The sequence below is a fragment of the Eretmochelys imbricata genome, chromosome 6 (genome assembly GCF_965152235.1).
Source record: "Eretmochelys imbricata isolate rEreImb1 chromosome 6, rEreImb1.hap1, whole genome shotgun sequence".
In the NCBI taxonomy this organism is placed as follows: domain Eukaryota; kingdom Metazoa; phylum Chordata; order Testudines; family Cheloniidae; genus Eretmochelys; species Eretmochelys imbricata.
In genome coordinates this window covers 83,420,114-83,441,904 of record NC_135577.1, presented here as the reverse complement: position 1 = coordinate 83,441,904, position 21,791 = coordinate 83,420,114, and the positions used below count along the sequence as shown (strand labels likewise).

The 21,791-nt window shown below is 38.1% G+C and overlaps 1 protein-coding gene across 5 annotated transcripts in view; it reads left to right on the top strand.

Annotated features, from left to right (window-relative positions):
- HECTD1 (HECT domain E3 ubiquitin protein ligase 1) overlaps positions 1-21,791 on the top strand; it is a 101,138-nt gene that overhangs the window by 37,252 nt on the left and 42,095 nt on the right. For 3 of the 5 annotated variants that reach the window (XM_077818996.1, XM_077818998.1, XM_077818994.1), the window contains exons 4-18: positions 1,399-1,626; positions 4,263-4,544; positions 4,751-5,039; positions 6,087-6,163; positions 6,271-6,369; positions 7,066-7,180; positions 7,534-7,708; positions 9,825-9,963; positions 10,280-10,450; positions 11,608-11,830; positions 15,649-15,912; positions 16,015-16,091; positions 18,971-19,105; positions 19,894-20,040; positions 20,401-20,495. In XM_077818996.1, the coding sequence (XP_077675122.1) occupies positions 1,399-1,626; positions 4,263-4,544; positions 4,751-5,039; positions 6,087-6,163; positions 6,271-6,369; positions 7,066-7,180; positions 7,534-7,708; positions 9,825-9,963; positions 10,280-10,450; positions 11,608-11,830; positions 15,649-15,912; positions 16,015-16,091; positions 18,971-19,105; positions 19,894-20,040; positions 20,401-20,495 (2,516 nt within the window). The remainder of the gene's footprint in view (positions 1-1,398; positions 1,627-4,262; positions 4,545-4,750; positions 5,040-6,086; positions 6,164-6,270; positions 6,370-7,065; positions 7,181-7,533; positions 7,709-9,824; positions 9,964-10,279; positions 10,451-11,607; positions 11,831-15,648; positions 15,913-16,014; positions 16,092-18,970; positions 19,106-19,893; positions 20,041-20,400; positions 20,496-21,791) is intronic. The other 2 variants (XM_077818997.1, XM_077818995.1) reach the window with 1 other exon arrangement.

Here is a 21,791-nt window from a genome sequence, read left to right as displayed (position 1 = left end):
TTAATAGAGTTCTGCTTTCACAGAAAGCAGGATATTTAAATATTTTTGAAAAATCTGTTTATAATATGAATTTAAAAGCAGGAATAATTTATTTTATTCAGTCTGATAAAATTGCTTGTTTATACATTTATTGTCTTTGCTGTCGATTTGTTATGCTAACATTTCTGAAATTATTGTTCAGAAAAATCTCAAAGAATATAAAATGTGAAATCAGGAGAAACTTGAGGAATTAATGTGCGCGCGTGTGTGTGATATATATATATGTGTGTGTGTGTGTATAAAAAAAAATACAGTTCTATGCAATTAAAAATCAACTTTCTAGAGCATTTTCAAAATACCAAAAAAGAAGGGGTTGGGGGGAGTTGCCTCTGATCAGAATAAGACAAGAAAATTAAGCTTCCGTTTGAAACCTCTTGGTTTTATATTTTCTACATAATTAATTGTGGACTTCTCCTGCTTGTCCAGTTACCTTAGCTATGATCTTAAAGCAGGCTTGCAAAATGGTCAAGAAATTTGACCAGCCCAAACAAATATATTAGGCTACTCTTATCATATAACTACTGCCAGTACAACTGCACATGGAGTCTCTAAACACTCCAACCATACACATCTTTTCCTTGGAGTTGCAAACTCACATGTGCGCTCAAAGCCCCACTCCTCTCCCACAGTGGACTATCTCTTTCATGACCTGACGAAGAGCTCTTTGTAGTTCAAAAGCTTGTCTTTTTCACCAGCAGAAGTTGGTCTAATAAAAGAGATCACCTCATCCACCTTGACATGCATCTGACAAAGTGGGTATTCATCCACAAAAGCTTATGCTCCAATATGTCTGTTAGTCTATAAGGTGCCACAGGACTCTTTGCTGCTTTTACTCATCCACCTTGTCTCTTTAATATTCTGGGAGCAACATGGCTACAACACTGCAAACAATGGTCACTCCGGTTGTTCTCAAACCACTTTACCATTCGCTCAGTCTTGAACTTCCCCAAGTTGTCCCTTGTTCATCTCCCCATCCACTTAGTCACCATTCGTCCCCTAAGATCTGTTCTCTCCTCTTCCCACTAGATCTATTAACTCTCAGCAGTTTCTCATCAACACTTCTGTGTCAGCTGGGTCTGCTTAGGCCTGCAGCTGCCCCTTAGTTCATCTAGAGTCTTTTCCTGATGTGAGGCAACTCTTCTCCTGTCTGGTCCACATGGAGTGCCCATATGGATTCTGCTGTATTTACTCCCTTGTTTAGAGAGGGAGCACTGGAACTACTGGAAACTTTGAATGCTGTTGATGGAGGAACTGAATTTCTTTTGGTTTGCCCCCTCAGTCAGCTGAGGAGATGAGGAGGGAACAGTTGGCTAACTAGTAGTATGTATTTCATTACAATTCAATTTCATTATATTACAGGTGTTAGAACTAATCTGTACCCGTGAATCAGGAGCTGTGTTTGAGGCTGGTGGGTTGAACTGTGTGCTGACATTTATTCGTGATAGTGGGCACCTGGTTCATAAAGATACTTTACATTCTGCTATGGCTGTAGTATCCAGACTTTGTGGCAAAATGGAACCTCAGGATTCTTCATTAGAAATCTGTGTGGAATCCCTGTCTAGTTTATTAAAACATGAAGACCATCAGGTAAGCAATTTTTAACGATTGTTTATGTAGCGTGAGAGTTACATCATTATATTTTTAGTTTGCTATTAATGTAATGTACTCAGTAAAGTACAGGTTAGATGTTAATTATACTTTGCAGTATCCTACTTCAGCTGCCACTATAGATTAGTGAATGGATGACTTGTAGACATACGCTATTGTTGTTGGAAGGTTGAAGTTGTTACAAATCAACAACTTAATTGTGTTTAACAAATCATCAGTGGGAATTTTTTGTACAGTTTCCATAAGGAAGGAAAAATTTGAAACTCTGAATCATTGTGATAGTTCTAATATTTTTCAGTTGCAAGCAAGAGAACAAAAATATTGCTTGATGTTGTCTGGCTATATCTAGCCCATAGCTTTTATGGAAACAAACCCTTACAAGATCTCAGAAAACTTGCATGACTCTCTTCAAAGAATTTTCTTAAATAACAATGACTCTGAAATTTTTCAACTCAGTCGTTGTAACATTGTATGTGACATTTTCTTGTCTAACCTGAAAGGAAAAAAATCTATCATAAATAGTGGAAAATTATATTAAATATTCATTCTGTCAATTTACGTAATCTAAATTGGTGCTGCCCAGTGAGAAAGACATGAACTTGCTGAATGCTCTGTGTGTGTGTGTGGAGGGGTCAGCCGCAGCGGAATTACTTAAATTGGAGTTTTATTAACAGCTAATGCGAAAGTTTTAGTCCTTGTAAGCTAAGCCTAGGAGATGGGAACCTATCCTCTTCTAACAGTAGATGAAAGGACCCCTTGCTATGCATCAGATTGGGTGGTCACCTAGCAAATACTTAATCACTTAAAGTAGCCAACCTTCTATAGAGTTTGAGCCCCCCTTTGTTCAAGCCTTTATCATCCCCCAAACTGTTGAGTTTCAAGCACATCAAGACTGGGAAGCTGTGAACCCCATGCACCTGTGGTCTAAATTATATAGCTCATTTTTTTAAATCCTTTTGTAAGAATTACCTGTCAGAAGCATCTCATACCCTAATGGCACACAGAATAGTTTAATTCCCAACTATGAGTCCATAATTAAAATGTGTCAATATCCTTGAGAATTGCTTACTCTGTTTGAAAGAGACCGGAGGAATCCTAAAAATATCTGTTGTATCTCATAAATTTCCCTATGTAAGGACTTCGTAAGGTTTACATATATATATAATTTTTTTTTTTACATAGAACTTTGCTAGGGAAATTTATATCCTTATCCTTGTTGATACACTTCTGGTTCAGGTCACTTACGGTATGGGAACAGTTGTTCTCCCAGACATGTCAAGGCAGGAGTTAAGACCAGAATAATTTGGCCTTGGGAACAGTTCATTCTAAATCTGTTCTCTTAAATCACCGGCTCTGTGCTGATGATGAGGTCTGATCATCCATGTTTCGGTTTCAAGTCACGGACAGGGAGCATAAACTGATCCCACTACCATACTCCTTACACTTTCAACAGTGACTCAGATCATGTTGTGCTAGAATCCCACTTGCAGTCTCTGTCACTTTTTTTGCATGTTTCTGAGCCCCAAACCGTATTCTCTTCCACACAAGCAGTCTGGATCATTCTAAGAAGGCTAGAGGAATGAGTGACTAGTCTATGCGTGAGATGATACTCATCTAGATTAGATATATTCCTGGAAATATTCAGAACAACAACACGTGCCCGTAGTGTGAACCTAATATGTGAAATAGACTACATCAGCCAAGGGGATGGCCACAATGCAGAACAAATGTGTACTATTCTGAAAGCAGTTACTTTCAGTTACCTGCTGAGGATAACCATCATCCCTCAGAAGGAACAAATTGCATTTCAGTATTCAAATGTGTAAAAGGTGGGAAACTATCAACATTTAAGGAGAAACTTCTAGTTTCTTTGATAAACTACCAATTTTTTTTACTAGTGCTGTACTCGTACATCTACTGCAAAAGATTTTCTCTTTTTCATATATGTAAATGATGAACCGCGTTTTTGTTTTTCAGCAGCTTAGTCAAACTGCACTTTCTAGTGGGAGGTATAGGTAAAATCACAGCTTTCATTGTTTCAATATCTCTGTTATGGAGATGTTAAAACAATTATAGGTACTTTAAAAACTGCTCTAAAATTTATTTTTATAGTTTAGGATAGCTAAAATATTGTACTTTACAATGCCGATGCTTTTCTTTAAAGCAGAGGTTCTCGAACTTGTTGCACTGAGACCCCCTTCTGACAACAAAAATTACGACACAACCCCAGGAGTGGGGACAGAAGCCTGAGCTTGCCACCCCGGGTTGGGAGGCCCAAAGCTCAAAGGTGGCCAAAGCCAAAACCCAAGGGTTTCAGCACTGGGTAGGGGGCATGTAACCTGAGCCCTGCTGCCCTGGGCTGAAGCCCATAGGCTTCGGCTTCATCCCCAGGCAGTGGGGCTCTGGCTTCAGCCCCCAGCAAGTCTAATGCCAACCCTGGTGACCCCATTAAAATGGGGTCTCGACGCACTTTGGGATCCCGACCCACAGTTTGAGAACCTCTGCTTTAAAGCACTGTTGCTTTATGCTTATACCATGAGCCTCTATTCTCCTTAAGTGACAAATCTTTATTTATTGGAAATTAATGGTGAGTATCTTACATACATCTTCCACAGGTTTCAGATGGAGCGCTCAGATGTTTTGCTTCATTAGCTGACAGATTTACACGTCGTGGAGTTGATCCAGCCCCATTAGCCAAACATGGACTAACTGAGGAGTTGTTATCACGCATGGCAGCAGCTGGTGGTATAGCATCAGGACCATCTTCAGCTTGCAAACCAGGTCGGAGCAGTACTGGAGCACCATCTACAGCTGCAGACTCTAAATTGAGTAATCAGGTGTCAACTATTGTGAGTCTGTTGTCAACCCTCTGTAGAGGCTCTCCAGTAGTAACGCACGTAAGAATCATTTAAATGCTACAGTTCTTCACTTTTTCAATATTTTTCGTTAAAATTTAAAAGTTATTTCTTGATATACTTTAAAAACCTCTATTTGTGATAAAAATCTTTTGTGTGTTTTTTTTTTTGTAAAGGAAAAAAGAAACATTTCATATGGAAATAAACCATGTACTTTCTAAAGTCCTATATATTTTTTTATTGTTCAGACTTTTAATTATTTCCAGGATCTCCTAAGATCTGAACTTCCAGATTCTATAGAAAGTGCATTACAGGGTGATGAAAGATGTGTACTGGATACCATGCGTTTAGTAGATCTTCTTTTGGTGCTACTGTTTGAAGGGCGAAAGGCCCTGCCAAAGTCTAATGCTGGATCTACAGGCAGAATCCCAGGATTGCGTAGACTGGATAGTTCTGGGGAACGTTCTCATCGGCAGCTGATAGACTGCATCCGCAGTAAAGATACTGATGCACTAATAGATGCTATTGACACAGGAGGTAGGAAAAAAATATTTTGAAGACTGAAAATGAGATGAATGAAATATGCAAAGTCTAACTTTTATAGTGAATTAAATAATGTCTGAGTAAATAAAATAGTTGATACCTTAAAGCTCTTATCAACAATGTGAGTTAATTTACGTTGCTTAATACAGGCTAGTTCTTGCTGTTAACAATCCTTGCTTTGGGCTAGATTCACAAAAGGACTTAGGTGCCTAACTGCTGCCTTGGGTGCTTAAATCTCAGAACCAGACCCCTCTGGGATTCACGAAGCTGTTCCTGGACCCTGTGGGTGCCTAAACTTGTTCAGTACTTGAATATTTGTAGTAAAAGTTCCCTAAGCGCTTATGTTGCTGCCTCTGAGCATGCACACAGCAGCCCCATGCCAGGGGTTTGATGTGTAAACCACAGAGTAAGTCACAAACTGGGTAAAGATAGGCATTCTTCCACCTACCTTGCTGGCGGGACCTGATCCAGTAAGCATAGTCAGAACTTTCCTATCCAGTTGGCCCCTAGAGATGAACTTACACAAAATGGGGGGACAGAGGAACAGCTTTTTGCAAAAATGGCATAGGCACCTAGCACCAAGACGGGGTTTGCAGCTGAGAATTCCAAGCAAAGGGAAGCACCTCCCTGGAGTCCAGACTTCAGTTCCTGTCCCTGAGGCGGTGGAGCTTAGCGTGTACTGTGGGGCTTGGCTCCTTGGCTTGCTGAGGCGAGGAGCCACCTTGTGTGCTGGCTTTTGTGAAGTGCCTGTTTCTCCCCATTCATTGTATGGGGAGAGTAGATGCAGAACTCGGTCTTCGTGAATCCTAGTGCTTTTCTAGACTCCTAAAAGTGTGGTGATGCTGAGAATCTAGCCACTTGTTCTTTATCTTTGATTCACAACTAAGACTTTCAGAATATTTTTAGAAATCTGTTGAGAATGTTTAAAGTTTGTTTAAAGACCAAAGAATAGTACATTGTTACTTTATTTATTGGAAATTAATGGTGTTGAATGTATTGTACTGTGCCTTTAATTAGTTATCTTGTACCTAATACTTTCAGCTTTTGAAGTAAATTTTATGGATGATGTAGGACAAACCCTTTTAAACTGGGCATCAGCTTTTGGAACTCAGGAAATGGTAAGTTCAATGTATTAACTGAAATTAAGTAATACAAGTTATTTAATTCTCTGTGCAAAGGGATGTATAAATAAGAAAACTAGCTTCTGTTTCTTTATATTTTATAGGTGGAATTTCTCTGTGAAAGGGGTGCTGATGTTAACAGAGGTCAGAGGTCGTCTTCATTACATTATGCAGCATGTTTTGGAAGGCCTCAAGTGGCAAAGGTGGTGTGAATTCAAACTTCTGTACTGTTTTTGAAGCAGAAATCATTTGTTGTACATGTACTTTAAAAAGCTTCCTACAAAATAAGAGAAGTTCTGTGATATCTAACATAAGTGTGTTCTCAAATAGTTAAATTCAGCATGTTCCATCTCCACTGTTTGTACAATAGGACCTCCAAGTTAGGAGCACCAGAGTTACGAACTGACCAGTCAACCACACACCTCATTTGGAACCGGAAGTACACAATCAGGCAGCAACAGAAACCCTCTCCCCTCCAACCCCCTCCCCCCCCCCACAAAAAACAGCACAGTACTGTGTGAAACGTAAACTACAAGGAAAAAAAGTAAAGCAGCATTTTTCTTTTGCATAGCTTTGAAACTTTACTATATTAAGTCAATGTTCAGTTGTAAACTTTTGAAAGAACAAGCATAACGTTTTGTTCAGAGTTATAAACATTTCAGAGTTAGGAACAGCCTCCATTCCTGAGGTGTTCGTAACTCTGAGGTTCTACTGTATTGGAAAGCTAGCTTCTGGTGCTGCTAGGTCAGTGAAACAAGTGTAAGTATCACATACCCACAGTGTTTTGCTGTTGTAGGTAGATTCATGAGAAGCCCAGGAATGAGCAGATTGATAATAGGGTTAGTTATTTGGAAAAGGAATTTTATTAGTTTTCTCTCTCAAAATTTGTTTGCCTCTAGACTCTCCTGCGACATGGTGCGAACCCTGATTTGAGAGATGAAGATGGGAAAACTCCTTTAGACAAAGCTCGTGAAAGGGGGCACAGTGAAGTGGTGGCTATTCTTCAGTCTCCAGGTTAGTGTGAATTATTATTTCCTGACTCTTCTCTTCCAGTGGTATTGCTTGCATTTTTCTTCCCTTTATTTTCTCCTGGTGGAGGCACAGTGGAATAAAATAGTAACTGTTTGGGCATAAGCATCTAATATAGAACTCTTTCTGAGAGTTGTCCCATTGAAGTTTAGTTGTGCTTTCAGTATGTGGCCCTTAATTTGCCACAGAGTGTGTTGCAAAAATAATCTTTGTTTTCTAGAAATACGTGTATGTGTGGTCAGGTTCCCAGCCATGATTGGAGATGGATATTTCAGTTTTATTTGTTGGAAAAAGATTGGGTCAGTAAATGTCTGTCCCAAAAAAATTACATTTTGCAGGTGATTGGATGTGTCCAGTTAACAAAGGAGATGAAAAGAAAAAGAAAGATGCAAACAAAGATGAAGAAGAATGTAATGAACCCAAAGGAGATCCAGAAATGGCACCTATATACTTGAAAAGACTATTACCTGTATTTGCACAAACATTTCAACAAACTATGCTACCTTCCATAAGGTAACAATTATTCATACCAATCGGTATCCATACGTCTGTAGTGTGTCTATTAGTTATACAAACATTTGTGATTTAACTCAATACAAAATGTGAATAAGGCACTATTTCTTCAATAATGAGCTAAATCATCTGAAAATTTGATATTTGCAAGTGGCTAATGATCTTTTTTTAAAATGTGGAGACTTGGGGCAGAGAAAAGTGCTGCTGCACTCATCCTGGTACTTAGTTTTCTAAGGGTAAAGCACATGTAACCTCAATAGTTTGATGTGAAATGTAATGAAAAGCAATGTGATTGAACAGAAATTTAGCCTTTTTGTTCCATGTTTTTGCTTGGAGCTTTTAAATATCTTTTTTTTTTTTCTCTCTATAGAGAGAGGTAGGATTTACAGGTGTCTTGGAAGAAGTGTATTTTAGCAAGGGGCTTGGAGGAGAAAGCAGGGTGAGATGTGTCAGGCTGAGGGAGACTGCTCTGGCTTTGGGATGCTGCATGGGAGAAGTCCCAAAGAGTATTATGTTTGCACAATGCCTAGCATAATAAGCTCCTGATCTCAGTTAGTGTCCCTTGCTGCTACAGTAATACAGAAATCATAGTAGACTGGGAGAAGGACCAGAAGTGATGTCTAGTCAGATGGATTGGGCAAATAAAAATATACAAGAGCAAAGGGGCTAGGGAAGAGCTAGTTTAGAGAGTTTTGAAGGCCAGGAGAAACAGCTTAATTTGAAGCAGAAAGTAAGTGGTAACCAGTGAAGGGTACTGAAGAAGGAACAGGGCTGTAGTTGGAATGGCAGATAAAATTTCAGGAGCAGTATTTTGGACAGACTGAAAAGAATGCAGTGAGAGTCTGGAAAGCCTGAGAAGAGGTTATAATAGCCAAGGCAGGAAATAGTCAGGACAAAGGTTTACTCATTGGGCATGAAGAGAAAAGGGCATATTCCAGAAGAACTGTCATGATTGATGCTGTTGATCAACATAATGGAAGAGAGGAGTTGAAGGGGACAGCAAGGTTGCAGCTCTTTGGGATGGGAAGGACAGTGGGATTAAGGATGGAGGAGTCATGGTAGGCAAGCATCTCTATCTGAACTTCAAGTGTAATGCTCTGGCAAAAAGGACTAATGTAATCCTTGGTTGTATAAACTAGAATACTGCGTGCAATCCTTTTTAAAAGGGATGTTAAAAAAATTGAAGAGGATGTAGACAAGAGCGACAAAAATTATCATAGGGCTGGAGAAAATGCCATACAGTGAGAGACTTAAGGTATGTCTATACTGCAATAAAACACTGTCAGCTGACTTGGGCTCGCAGGGCTATAAAATTACAGTGTAGACATCCAGTATCGGGTACTAAAGGGCTCTTTAATATAGTGGAGAAAGGCATGACAAGAACCAGTGAGTGGAAGTTGAAGTCAGACAAATTCAAATTAACATACAAAGACAATTTAACACTGAGAGTGATTAACCATTGGAACAAATTACCGATGGATGTGGCAGATTCTGTTTTGATGACTTCAAATCAAGCCTGGATGGCTTTCTGGAAGATACACATTAGTCAAACACACATTATGCTTTAGGTAAACACAGTTATTGGGCTCCATACAGGGGTAACCAGGTGCAATTTAATGGCCTATTATATACAGAAAATCAGACTAGATGATCTAATGGTCTCTTCTTGCTATAAGCCTTTGTCTGCCTAATAGTAAATGGATGAGGAAAGAGGAGTTGAGTTTATGATGTATTAAGGTTGTTGGGATTTGGATATCCAGGAAGGAGACAGAAAAGCAAATCCAGTGTGGGTTAGCCAGGAATGGAGAGAGATGTTAGACATCTCCAGAGAGGTAGTGGTTGAGTAAGGTTGCATGGAGATAAGGTGTGGAGGAAGAGGAGGACGTCCGATTTCTGCACTTCTTGATTCTATTTACATATAGGTTAAAAGAATTAAAACGTGAGCTGACATTCCAATATTTCAGTCCCAGTTATCAGATATAATTTTTAGAGATAACATAATAATAATAAGTAGAATACAAAAACCTCTGGAGCTCGTTTTTTGAGACAGTTTTTATCACTTGTTATATGATTGTTTAGCTTTGCAAGGAATAATTTTTTATTTTAATTTTTAAAGGAAAGCAAGTCTTGCCCTCATTAGAAAAATGATTCATTTTTGTTCTGAAGCATTGTTAAAAGAGGTTTGTGATTCTGATGCTGGTCACAACCTTCCCACAGTATTGGTTGAGATCACTGCTACTGTTCTTGATCAAGAGGTAACCTTATTCTTTTTATTATTTATGATATAACACTGTATTTGAGAAACAATTTTTTTCCCCTTTTAACTTTTTGTGCTGCTTTTATAATGTATTGAATCTGTCTGTGAAGTAAAGATGAGTGTTTTGTGATTACTTGATATTAGGCCATAGCTTATCACCTTATCTTTGATCAGATGTTTTTTTAATTTTGATAAATCAATAGGCCATGATGTGAACAGTTTAAGTGGTGGACTAACAATGCCTAAAATTTGAAATGGCTTGCAGTAAACACTTCTCTCCTTTCTTTTTTCCCTCCTACACCAATTTCTTGCAGGATGATGATGATGGCCACTTGCTAGCCTTGCAAATCATAAGGGATTTGGTAGATAAAGGTGGTGACCTTTTTCTAGATCAGCTTGCTAGGCTTGGTGTAATTAGTAAAGTGTCAACTTTGGCAGGACCATCTTCTGATGATGAGAATGAAGAGGAGTCCAAACCTGAGAAAGTAAGCACAGCATTATCTAGCTTTGTTTGTTCTACAAAGCCATCTTCTGTCTTTATATATTTGCAACTTCATGAAAATGTGAAAAAATACATAAAACCAATAATAAGAGTTCTTGATGTATACGTTCTGTTAAATTGACTCCACTATTTTGTTCAGTAATGTAATATGCATCTGAACAGGAAATCAAGCTCTCTCCAAGTGTTCCCATCTGTAACATGGAGATAATACTTACTCTTTGAATTGTTGTAGGGATTAATTAGCTGATATTCACAGTGCTTTGAAAAATTACTGAAATATAACTGATAAGTAGGATTTATTAATCTATTTTCAACTGTAGTTTAAAAATAGTCATATCTAAATAGCTAACATATTTCTAAACCTCGCAATAATGGACTTAAAATAAACATAACTAAGAAAAATACTCCCTTTAAATTACAGAAAATTTGAGAATGCATATTTAATGTATTCATTCCCAACTACCATGTAATTGACCACTCGCTACCATCCCAGCTAATTTCCATCATCTATTCAACGTTAACTTTGACTTAACAAATCACCTTTGGTGATTTTCCTCCAGGTGATGTAATGCTATACTGCTGGAGAACAAGTTGCAAAAAAATGCAACATTGCCTAACTGAAAGCGCTTTTTTTGGTGGGGGGCGAGCGGGGGTAGAAAAAGCACAATAGTAGATCTGTACTTACAGACTTCTGAAGGAAATGAACAACAGATCTGGAACACTTAAACAGGTTTAACTACAAGAAAAACCCAGAATTTCAAAAAATTAAATACATGGAAATAGTAGACAATAAAGTATTCTTTTTTAAAAGCAGGATGGAAACTGTTTGTAGTCTCTTATGTTAAGTTTCCTCCTTGTCAGTGCCCCCACACAATACCACTGTTGTACTAAGATGGCTGCCCCAACAGGTAGGTTTTTAATAACATTTATAATTTCAATGGGTAATTTATGGAGAGAAGTGTTGCTTATGCAGATTATCTCATTAAACATTCCTTAAAGAAAACTTTTAAAATCAATATTTTATGGTTTACAGTTATATTTTTGAATATTTAGTTTCTATGTCTAGCTTTTTGTATTTTTACAGCAAGTTTATTTAAATTACCTTTTTCCTGAATTACTTTATTTTATTTAACTTTACAGGAGGATGAACCCCAAGAGGATGCTAAAGAACTGCAGCAGGGTAAACCATATCACTGGAGAGAGTGGTCCATCATTAGGGGAAGGGACTGCTTATATATCTGGAGTGATGCAGCAGCCCTGGAACTGTCTAATGGTAGTAATGGATGGTTCAGATTTATCTTGGATGGAAAACTGGCAACAATGTATTCAAGTGGGAGTCCAGAAGGAGGATCAGATAGTTCAGGTATAATTTCTTGTCAGCTTCACAATAAAATCTCAGTTTATTTATATTGTTTAGTTTGATCTATTCTGTTTTACAGAAATTGGCTTACTAAATAGTAAAGCATTTAAACAGATAGAAGTTGGTCAGTTAATTGTGATGCTTCTGTCAAATAGCATGTGACGATAAATTGACTTTCTTGGTGATTATGTTCAGAAAAACATCTCACCAGTAAAAGTGTATTAACTTCATTTTGTTTTGATTCTTCATGCAAACTTAATTTTATCATCCCAATCATGAAAGGCTCTTTGTAGTGGCCATCCCAGGAAAACAGGTTGAAATGAAAATTACTGTATGCTTTTAGCTAGCAGAATGAAATTGCCTGTGTTGGAAGACAAGCAAAGGAAAGTTTCTCATCAAGGTTGGGAAACATGTCAGAGTGTTTTAACTGGTGGTGGGTGAGGGGATTAGGTGACAGACCTGGAGCTATAAGTATTCTGCAAAATATTTTCTATACTCTGTACAGAATGTGAAACTTCTATTAATTAAGCAATCCTCTTTGTTTCATCTTTTCACTAGTGCAACAGTTCATACATTTGTAAATCATCAGCTGCATTGTGGTGTTACACCACTCAATAATTCATGAAATTTGGTAGCGAGGTGTTGTGGTTCAGGATTGAGAAAGGGCGTAATGGCTTTATTAGCCTAGTGGCTTGAAACTTTAAAGAAGAGGAGGTTGGAATTCCACTGTTGAAAGCTAATGGAAATTCCAAGAAAAAAAATCTGAACTTGAGTTAGTATCTACTGGGAAGAGGGAGAAACCCTTAAACTTTGTCATTTCTTCATATGTTAGTCTGGAATGCCAAAGTTAAGATTATATTTGAAAAAAAAAGTATAGAAAACCTCAATCACTCAAGCAAATTTAGCTCTGCTTTCTCCTCTCCAAAAGATGGTCCATACTGCACCTTTCATGAGACAGGCATGTTGATGAAGGACATCTAATAAAGATGGTTTTGATAATGGAATCAGACACTATAATCATGTAACTTTAGACCAAGTTTCCCAGGCCTTCCCATTTCCCTTTATGAAGAGAAAACTATACTGATGTGGGAGCAAAGGGAGAGACATGTAAAGTAGATTTGTTTAGGGAGTGCTCTCTAGGTTGCTAGATGCACTTTCCATCCTTCAGTGTGCTTTCTTTCTTCTGCAGCCCATTATATCAATGTGACTAGGGTCATATGGAGTTTAATAAACCTGTTTCTAGGTTATAACTTATATGGAAACCACTTTTAATAACTATTTTTGTTAAACCCATCTATAAAATATTATAGTAAAATCCTTGCCAAGATGAAAAGATTAAAATACATTTTTAACTTTTTAGCTCAACTGTTAATTTATGTCGAACCAAAACAAAAATTTATGAAAATGCCTCAGAAGATAATTAATTTTCTGAAATCCTTACAGCTCCCAGATTCCAGGTCTGATTTGTTTCAAATGTGTCAGAAAAAAGGAGGGATTAGCATAGCTACAGCATTGTAGCTGGGCTGCTGTAGTGCCTGAGGTGCAAATTTAGGGCTTCTCTATATGGGGACCCAGAGATATGATATTAAATCAGGGAAATTTCCTGGTTTAAGATTAAATCTGTGAAACTTCAGTGAGATTATATTTATTTTGGTGAAGTTGGGGTGAGGGCAGATCAAAATCAGGCTTGTAATATAAGGTTAATTTCAACCTTATCTATGGAGAAACATTTAAAAATTGCCATTTTACTGTTGTATAGTACAAAAAAAATGTATATGCATAAAATGATTTAAGCATGCAGTCTTTAGAGATGTAAAAAAATATTTTCTTTACTGCCTGGCATTATTGGAATCTTTTTTGTCATTTTACCTGCATTAAGTAAATTAATTAGTGAAACATTTCTAAATTTATCTAGTTAAAACATAATTAAACATTTACCGTATAGTACACCATATTGACAAGTGTTGTGATAATATGCAAGAAGGCATATTTAAGATTGCCCTAACTCGCTTTAAATTTCAAAATTCATATTTAAATTATTGTAATTTTTGCACTGAAGTTTTAGTTTGTCTTCTAAGAATTCAAACCAATATTAAACAAATGTGAAGGGGGGTAAAGAAGGACTTTTCTAAAATGTCTATTGTATTCTTATACACTTTATACAGAGTTTTTGTATCTTTGTGTTGTTCACACTACTCAGTCCTGTTGCTCAACAGCAATCTTTTGTAATTGAAGATCTTTTCACCAACTCGCAAAATAATATAGTAAAAACAATAAATTACATAAGGTGCGTCCTGGGGTTAATCAACACTGAATTAGAACTGCACATTGTGAATTGCAATTCTGGATAGAGAACAGAAACCAAGGATGCTATTCTGCCACTCTTAATGACTTTGGAGAGGTATCTTACTAGATCAACCTCACAGAACCAAGTTAGGGCTTTTCTACACAGGAACACCCAGGAAAGTTAAGCCAAATTATCTAAAGGTGTGAATTTAAAGCATATTAAACCCCTGTATGAATGCTCTGATTCAGAAGTAAAGTGGCCTTGGTTCTCTTTTCCTTAATCTAAGGACATATCTACATGAAAGTTTAGTTTCTGGTTTGTGTGTAAATCTACCCTACGTACCCTGCCATGCATTAAATGTCCACGTGGATCCTATTGGTACGCACTAACAGTTCCTTTGTGTGCTTTGAATCTATCTCACATGTGTAGATTCAAGCATTTGAAGGAACTGTGAGTGTGTATCAGCAGGGTCTACACAAATACTTGTGTGCAGCAGGTTAGTGTGAAGTATGTTTATATCCAGGTTGCCTGCAAACTAAATGTTCATGTAGACAATTCTTTAAGTGTGAAGTAAGGCCATTCTACTTCTGAGTGAGAGCATTCACACAGGGGTTTAATATGGCTTAACTTCACACCTTTATAGAAAACAACATATAATGACAGTTATATGAGATAACTGTTAGGCAGCCTAAGTTGAGACTATCCTAAAGTCTCCTCAGATATACTTGATACTGTTCTGTTCCTCCTCTGTTAAAATATTATCTCATATAAATAATTGATTTTGTCAGTCCCTTGAATGGTGCCATAAGACTGCTTTCAGTGTATCGTTTAAACTGTTAATATTGGTCAAAATCAAATTCTCATTTAGAAGATGAAAAACCTGTCTATAGTTGTCCATTTAGTTTCCATATGTTGAGAAAAATATTATAATATAATTAAACTGACTGAGTTAGATGTTCCCCTCTATGTGGAGCAAAAGACCTGAAAAGTAGAGTCAGCAGAATGGGAGTAGTGGCATCTCCTTGGCATGGTCTCCTGAATCTGCAGAAGCCCCCTTGTGTTAATACTGAGTAACTGTGGCTTCTTGCTGCAGTCTCCTTCCCAACCCCCTTTTGAACTTCAAAAGTTGCAAATACTGTTTCCTTTTCACTGTGTTTTTCTGTTGGAGGGTTGATTTGGGCTCCTATTACTCTTGTTTGGGCTCCTAGAGAACTTCATATTAACAGTAGTGAGGTAAATTACTTTAACGTGGATTTGCTTAACTTACTTTATGTTACATTTCCTAACAAACATTACATGTCTTCTCTCTTGCCCAAGAAAAGTTATATTATGCAGTTCTTGTGTAATCATGTAATTAAATCCTATTATAATGCATAAATACAGAGAGCTGGAGTTCAAAATGTTTTAAATTTTCTAAAATTACATTTTGCACTGAGTATACTTAGTCAAACTTTGTTCGTGAAAAAAACAGCGTGTGCTTGAAATATATTATGTTTAAAGTCACGCAGTAGAAAATTGTTTGTTTTTTTAATAGAAAGTAGAAGTGAATTCTTAGAGAAGTTACAAAGAGCTCGAAGCCAAGTAAAGCCATCTACCACAAGTCAGCCAATTTTATCAGCACCTGGGCCCACTAAACTTACTGTGGGAAACTGGTCACTCACCTGTTTGAAGGAAGGAGAAATTGCTATCCACAATTCAGATGGTCAGCAAGCTACAATATTAAAGGAAGATCTCCCAGGCTTTGTTTTTGAGTCCAATAGAGGAACTAAACATTCATTTACGGCTGAAACCTCTTTGGGTAAGTATGTAGATATGTGTAATAAACAGGAATGGGCAGGGGTGTGTGCGCGTGTGTTTTAAGTATTGTGAAATTTAAAAATTTTTTAAAATTGGTTTGCAGGATCAGAGTTTGTGACTGGCTGGACTGGCAAAAGAGGTAGAAAACTGAAATCCAAGTTAGAGAAAACAAAGCAAAAGGTTTGTGAGTGTGTGGTTTTTGTACTTCTAATCAAATTTGTGGTTTGCTATATTCTTAATTTTTCTTAGGTTATGAAGAGATGCATTCCTATAATTGAGGTTTTTAACAACCAATTTAGTATCAATTGAGCAATTTTTTTTAAGATTTGATAGAAAATGAGCCATGTTGGTTTAAAAAAAAAAATGTAATTTGTCAATCTACAGTAATTTTATGGCTCTCATCCACTGTTTCTAACAAGCCTGATCTTCTCATTGAGATAAATCTTATCCTTTAAAATATTGCTTTGTGTACATTCATTAATTGCCATAGACAAAGATGTCACCTCTCCCTATTCACACCTATGCAAAGTGACACAAACAGAGAAAGTTATAAGACCTGTGCACTTGTTTCCTACAAAAATTACTTTTAAAACCTCCCTGTTCGTGCTCCCATTTAAATAAATGGAATTACTGTCATTGATTTGATTGGGAACAAGTTCAGTCAGAGAAGAACTTACATTTCCCATCTCAGACTTCTCTGAAAATTGCCAAAAATGCCAGTTTTAGGCAAGGTCAGCAAATGAAACAAACCTGAATTTTTGGCACTTTGTTTTACAGATATTATACAGTTATGGGGTTGTGCAAATGGCTGCATATTTACATTTTATTCTTAATTGTGCTCCAGAAACTGAACTTTCTCCTTCTTAAAACCAAGCCTCTAACTCATATGGTTGTGACTGAAAGTTGCAGAACATGAACCAAATATGCTTGATACCTATGGTGTTGCAGTGTTATCTGCCCGAGTCTGCAGATAGCATGCAACAATAGCCCTGAGGAAAAGTGTCTTCTGCCTACCTACACCTCAGTTTGGTGGTAACTCAGGGCTAGATCAAGTGACAGATATTGGGATGGGGTGCCCTAGGACAGTTACTGGGAATGGTGGCAGTGGGGAGATCAAGAAATATAAATTAACTCAATTAAAATTGCTGCTCCAAAATGGAAAGTCACTTCTTTCCCTCCTTAAAATGAGGGGAGAAAGAAGAGTTGCATCCTTTCCCAAGTACCAAAAACTTCAGCCGGGCATGAAAACCAAAACTGATAGCACATTCTGGGTGCCAAAAGTCCAATCTTCCTTCTGACCCTCAAAACCTCCAGCTTTTCCGCAACAATTTTTGTAGTGCAATTACACATTGTAAATACAAAAATACGTACTACATCAAAAATTTGAATGTGGAGGAAATGTAAAATTGAATTTAATATAAAAATAAACATAAGTACTGTTCTATTGTACTGGTTGGATGAGGAGCAGTGAAAGGAAGAGATCTTGGAGTAGGAAGGGACGTAGTGTTGCAGAAATCCAGAATCTGTGTCAAGTAATTGCTGCATAGAACACGAGTCATTATTATGAGGCAAAAAATATTAGAAAAACTCCGAAAAGCAAAATACCTAATTTCCTTGAACGTTCACTTAATGAATGCCTTCTCCTATTGGCCTCAGGCTTTTTAGAAAAGCTTCTTTCAGAAAAGCTTCATGTAAGATCACATAGGAAAATTTTTGGGGGAGTTGGTTTAGTATTGGTGAAGTGGGATGGAGTGTTAGGAAAAAGTGGGTTTATAATAGAATGTTAGTTTTAACCTTCACTATGAAGAGATTAACACATCTAGGATATGAGTTTAGACATAGGCACAGATAAGCAATTCATATAAGTTCTGTAACCTTTGTTGTGCTTACAGTTACAAATTAACTTGTTCATAAGCATGGCACGTGTGCTTGAAATTTAGCAACATGCACTAAGGTTTTCAATGTACAAATATGCAGTTTGCCAAGGCAGTGTGATTACCCTTACTCTAGTTTTCAGGTTGTGTGATCAGTTTATATTCCTTCCCACTCATCTAAATACTGTTGTCATGGACATCTTTAGCAAAGAAAACCCAGATGCTAGAATCTTGAAGAAACACTAGTAATCTCACATGTATATTCTGGTATTTTGCTAAAGCAAATTTATAGTACAGTTGTCACAGTTGCTCCCAAACCTGTTATCTCCTCCTCCTCCTGTTCTGAATAAAGATGATACTAAAATATTAAACTACAGTTGCTTTTATATTTGTATCCTCTGTAAACATCACTATAATATATTCTATGGTGGATCTTGAACCATCATAATTTGTTTGCCAAGCTCAGAAAAATCACTGATGCCTTGCAGGGCTTGCCACCTGCTTTGTAGCTATTCTGTATGCTCCACTATCCATCACTCCTTTTTCTGTCTTCGTCTCCTCATGGAGCTTCTCCTGACTGAAGTGGAGCACCTCAGTGGTGACAACAGCACCTTGTAGGAGGAGCATCTGTGGAACAGGCTGTGGTGCCATGTGTAGAAGGGATTTTTTTGTCTAGCCTGCCACTGTTCTCCCCTCTGCCATCAAGGTATCTTATGGGGAGAGTAGGGGCTCCTACCCCTCTCCTTCTGGCATTATAAATTCACTTTCTACAAAGATGGTCATTCTGGCAGTGCCGTCTGTGGTGGTGGTGTATTTTACTTGATTGTTGTGCCAGAATATCTCTAGGAATCTCATTTGTGTTGGAGAGTATTGAAGCTTTGACTGTGGAGAGAAAATGGGCTATAGAAAGGGGGAGATTGTGCTAGATATGAATTGCTGAGCAACAGTTAAGGGGAAGAGCTATTTAAAATGGAAATGAGCAGTAGCAGTCCAGTTTCAATTTTTAGAAAGGAAGTTTAGGCAAGACCAAAATTACCATCCTATTTCAGTTTCATATGCTGTTACTTAGGAGACATCCATATTCCTTAGGAGGCTTTCTTCTCAGATGATTCAAAATGACTAACTGTGCATACTAAAATATAAAAAGAATATTTTAATTTTGATTCTTAGAATAATTTTTGGCAGGTACGAACTATGGCAAGAGATTTATATGATGATCATTTTAAAGCTGTTGAAAGCATGCCTCGAGGAGTAGTTGTAACATTGAGGAATATAGCAACCCAGTTAGAATCTTCTTGGGAACTTCATACAAACAGACAGGTAAGTATAGGCTTTCATATCTTAATGTATCATGAAACAAGGGAAAGTTGCAATAAATTCAGACATGAAATGTTCATGTTTACAGTTTTCACATATTTTGTCAAAAACTGTATATGTCAGAGGTGGGCAAACTACGGCCTGCAGGACCATCCTGCCCAACCCGTGAGCTCCTGGCTGGGGAGGTTAGCCCCCGGTCCCTCCCCTGCTGTGCCCCCTCCCCCGCAGCCTCAGTTCGCCGCACCGCCAGTGCTCTGGCCTGCTGCTCCTGCCGGGCATGCTGCTCTGAGCGGCATGGTAAAGGGGGTGGGGGAGGTTGGATAAGGAGGTCCCCGGAGGCAGTCAGGGGACAGGGAGCAGGGGGAAGTTGGATGGGACGGAGAGGCGGGGGCGGTAAGGGGATGGGAAACGGGGTGGGTGGGTGGGGGGTTGGATAGGCGTGGGAGTCCTGGGGGGCCTGTCGGGGTGGGGGGGGTGGATGTTGGGGTGGGATCCTGGGGGGCGGTTAGGGTCGGGGGGGTCCCGGGAGGGGCCAGTCAAGGGACAAGGAGCAGGGTGGGTTGGATGAGTTGGGGTTTCTGAGGGGGGCAGTTGGGGGGATAGGGGGCAGGGGCCAGGTTGTTTGGGGAAGCACAGTCTTCCCTACCGGGCCCTCCATACAGTTTCTCAATCCCGATATGGCCCTCGAGCCAAAAAGTTTGCCCACCCCTGGTGTATGTAGTAGTACTTGGAATAATACTTCAGTTAAATTATACTAACTTGTATCATCTTATGCTTCTCTTTGTCTCCAGTGCATTGAGGGAGAAAATACTTGGAGAGATTTAATGAAGACTGCTTTAGAAAACTTAATTGTGCTGTTGAAGGATGAAAACACTATCTCACCATATGAAATGTGCAGTAGTGGTTTAGTGCAGGCACTTCTTACTGTTTTAAATAATGTAAGTTTACTGAAAAGTTGGAGGTGTTCAGAAAAGAGTACAATTTACTTTAAAAATGAACAATTTACAATAAATAGATGCTCCCCTGGTGTAAATAAGCATAGCTTCTCATTGACTTAAATGGAGCTATGCAGACTTAAACCAGCTGAAGAATATATATAACATATAAGCAGAAGTTCATGTGTAATCAAAAGATAAAATCACGTTTTTCATATTTGCTCAATTTCTTTCTTTCTTTATTTTTGTACTGGTAGCAGTCAGTAAGTATGAACAAGTGCATTTTCAGTCTAAAGAAGCAATATATTTATTACTTTGCACCATTTTACATGTTTTAATAATATTTTTTTTCTTTTTTGTTAGAATGTGGATTTAGATGTGAAACAAGATTGTAGCCAACTAGTAGAGAGAATAAATGTGTTCAAAACAGCATTCAGTGAAAATGAAGATGATGAAAGGTAAAAACAAAAAATAATTTGTGTTCCTTTGTGAAGCAGTAAAACAAAATAAGACCTACATTTGCCCTGGGGTTTTTCGTTTTACTAGTCTTAAGTGACAGCATCTGCCATTAAACTACTAATTGACTGACCAGTTTGCTACTTGGAATATGCTCTATTTATGCTAATTCATAAAGGCATAAAGTAGCTTCACATTAATCAGTCATATGTGGGCATTTTCATTCTATGGTGGCATAGTAGACTGTTTAACACTGTGGAATCAGTGACTATAGACTGACATAAACATGTTGGAGTGTTGTTTTACTTAAACAGCCATTAGAGAAATTAATTTCCAGAGGGTATTCACAAAATAAATATGCTGTCATTAATGTGTGGTGCCTTTAATACATAGTTATTTGAAAATATACACATTCTTAATTTCTCAAATTTATTTTCTTGATTTGTCATTTTTTGTGGCTTTGTGGTACAGTTTGATGGTATCTGGTTCCTCCCCACTGTTGTATATCACATCTGTTTTATAGCCCAGAGCGTCACTATTCTCCTGTCCCACTGTTTTCTATATTTCTCTTTTTTCCCCATGGCCTTTCCTTTTTAGTTCCAGTACTTCATTATCTTAGTACCCTTCCACCTGGTGCTTAGACTGGTTGGATGTTAATTGCCAAAATACGTAAAGAGTACCTGACACGATGCAATTGATAACGTATCTTTTCTGCAGCCATCAGTGCATATTTGATTCTGATATGGTTCCACAGCAAAAATCAATATCTTAGTCCCCTGGTGCACGGTGTCATCAGGAAGTTTGTATTGAAGCAACCCTTAACTTAAGGGTATGTCTACAGAGCAAAGAAAAACTCATGGCTGATCCATGTTAGCTGACTTGGGCTCAGACTGTGGGGCTGTTTCCTTGCTGTGTAGACTTCTGGGCTTGGGCCGGAGCCTGAGCTCTGGATCCCTCCCATTCTACAGGGCTCCAGCCTGAGCTTGGAAGTCTACACAGCAATGAAACAGCCATGCGAGCCCAAGTCAGCTAGCATGGGCCAGCCATGGGTTTTTCTTCGCTGTGTAGATATCCCTAAGGGAATTAAGAAGGCCTAACGGTTTTGAATAGCTGAAGAAAGGAGGAAGTAGGGGGCCAGAGAAAAACAAGGAGTTGGAAGACATGGCAAGAATGTTGAGTTGTAGGCTGAAAGCAACTTCCACTGTTAAAGGGTCACCAAACGTCCCTTTAGCTATAGAAGATAGGGTACCTAAGAAAGGAAGAAAGACCATTGCACCTGTATCTTTAAATGTTAGATA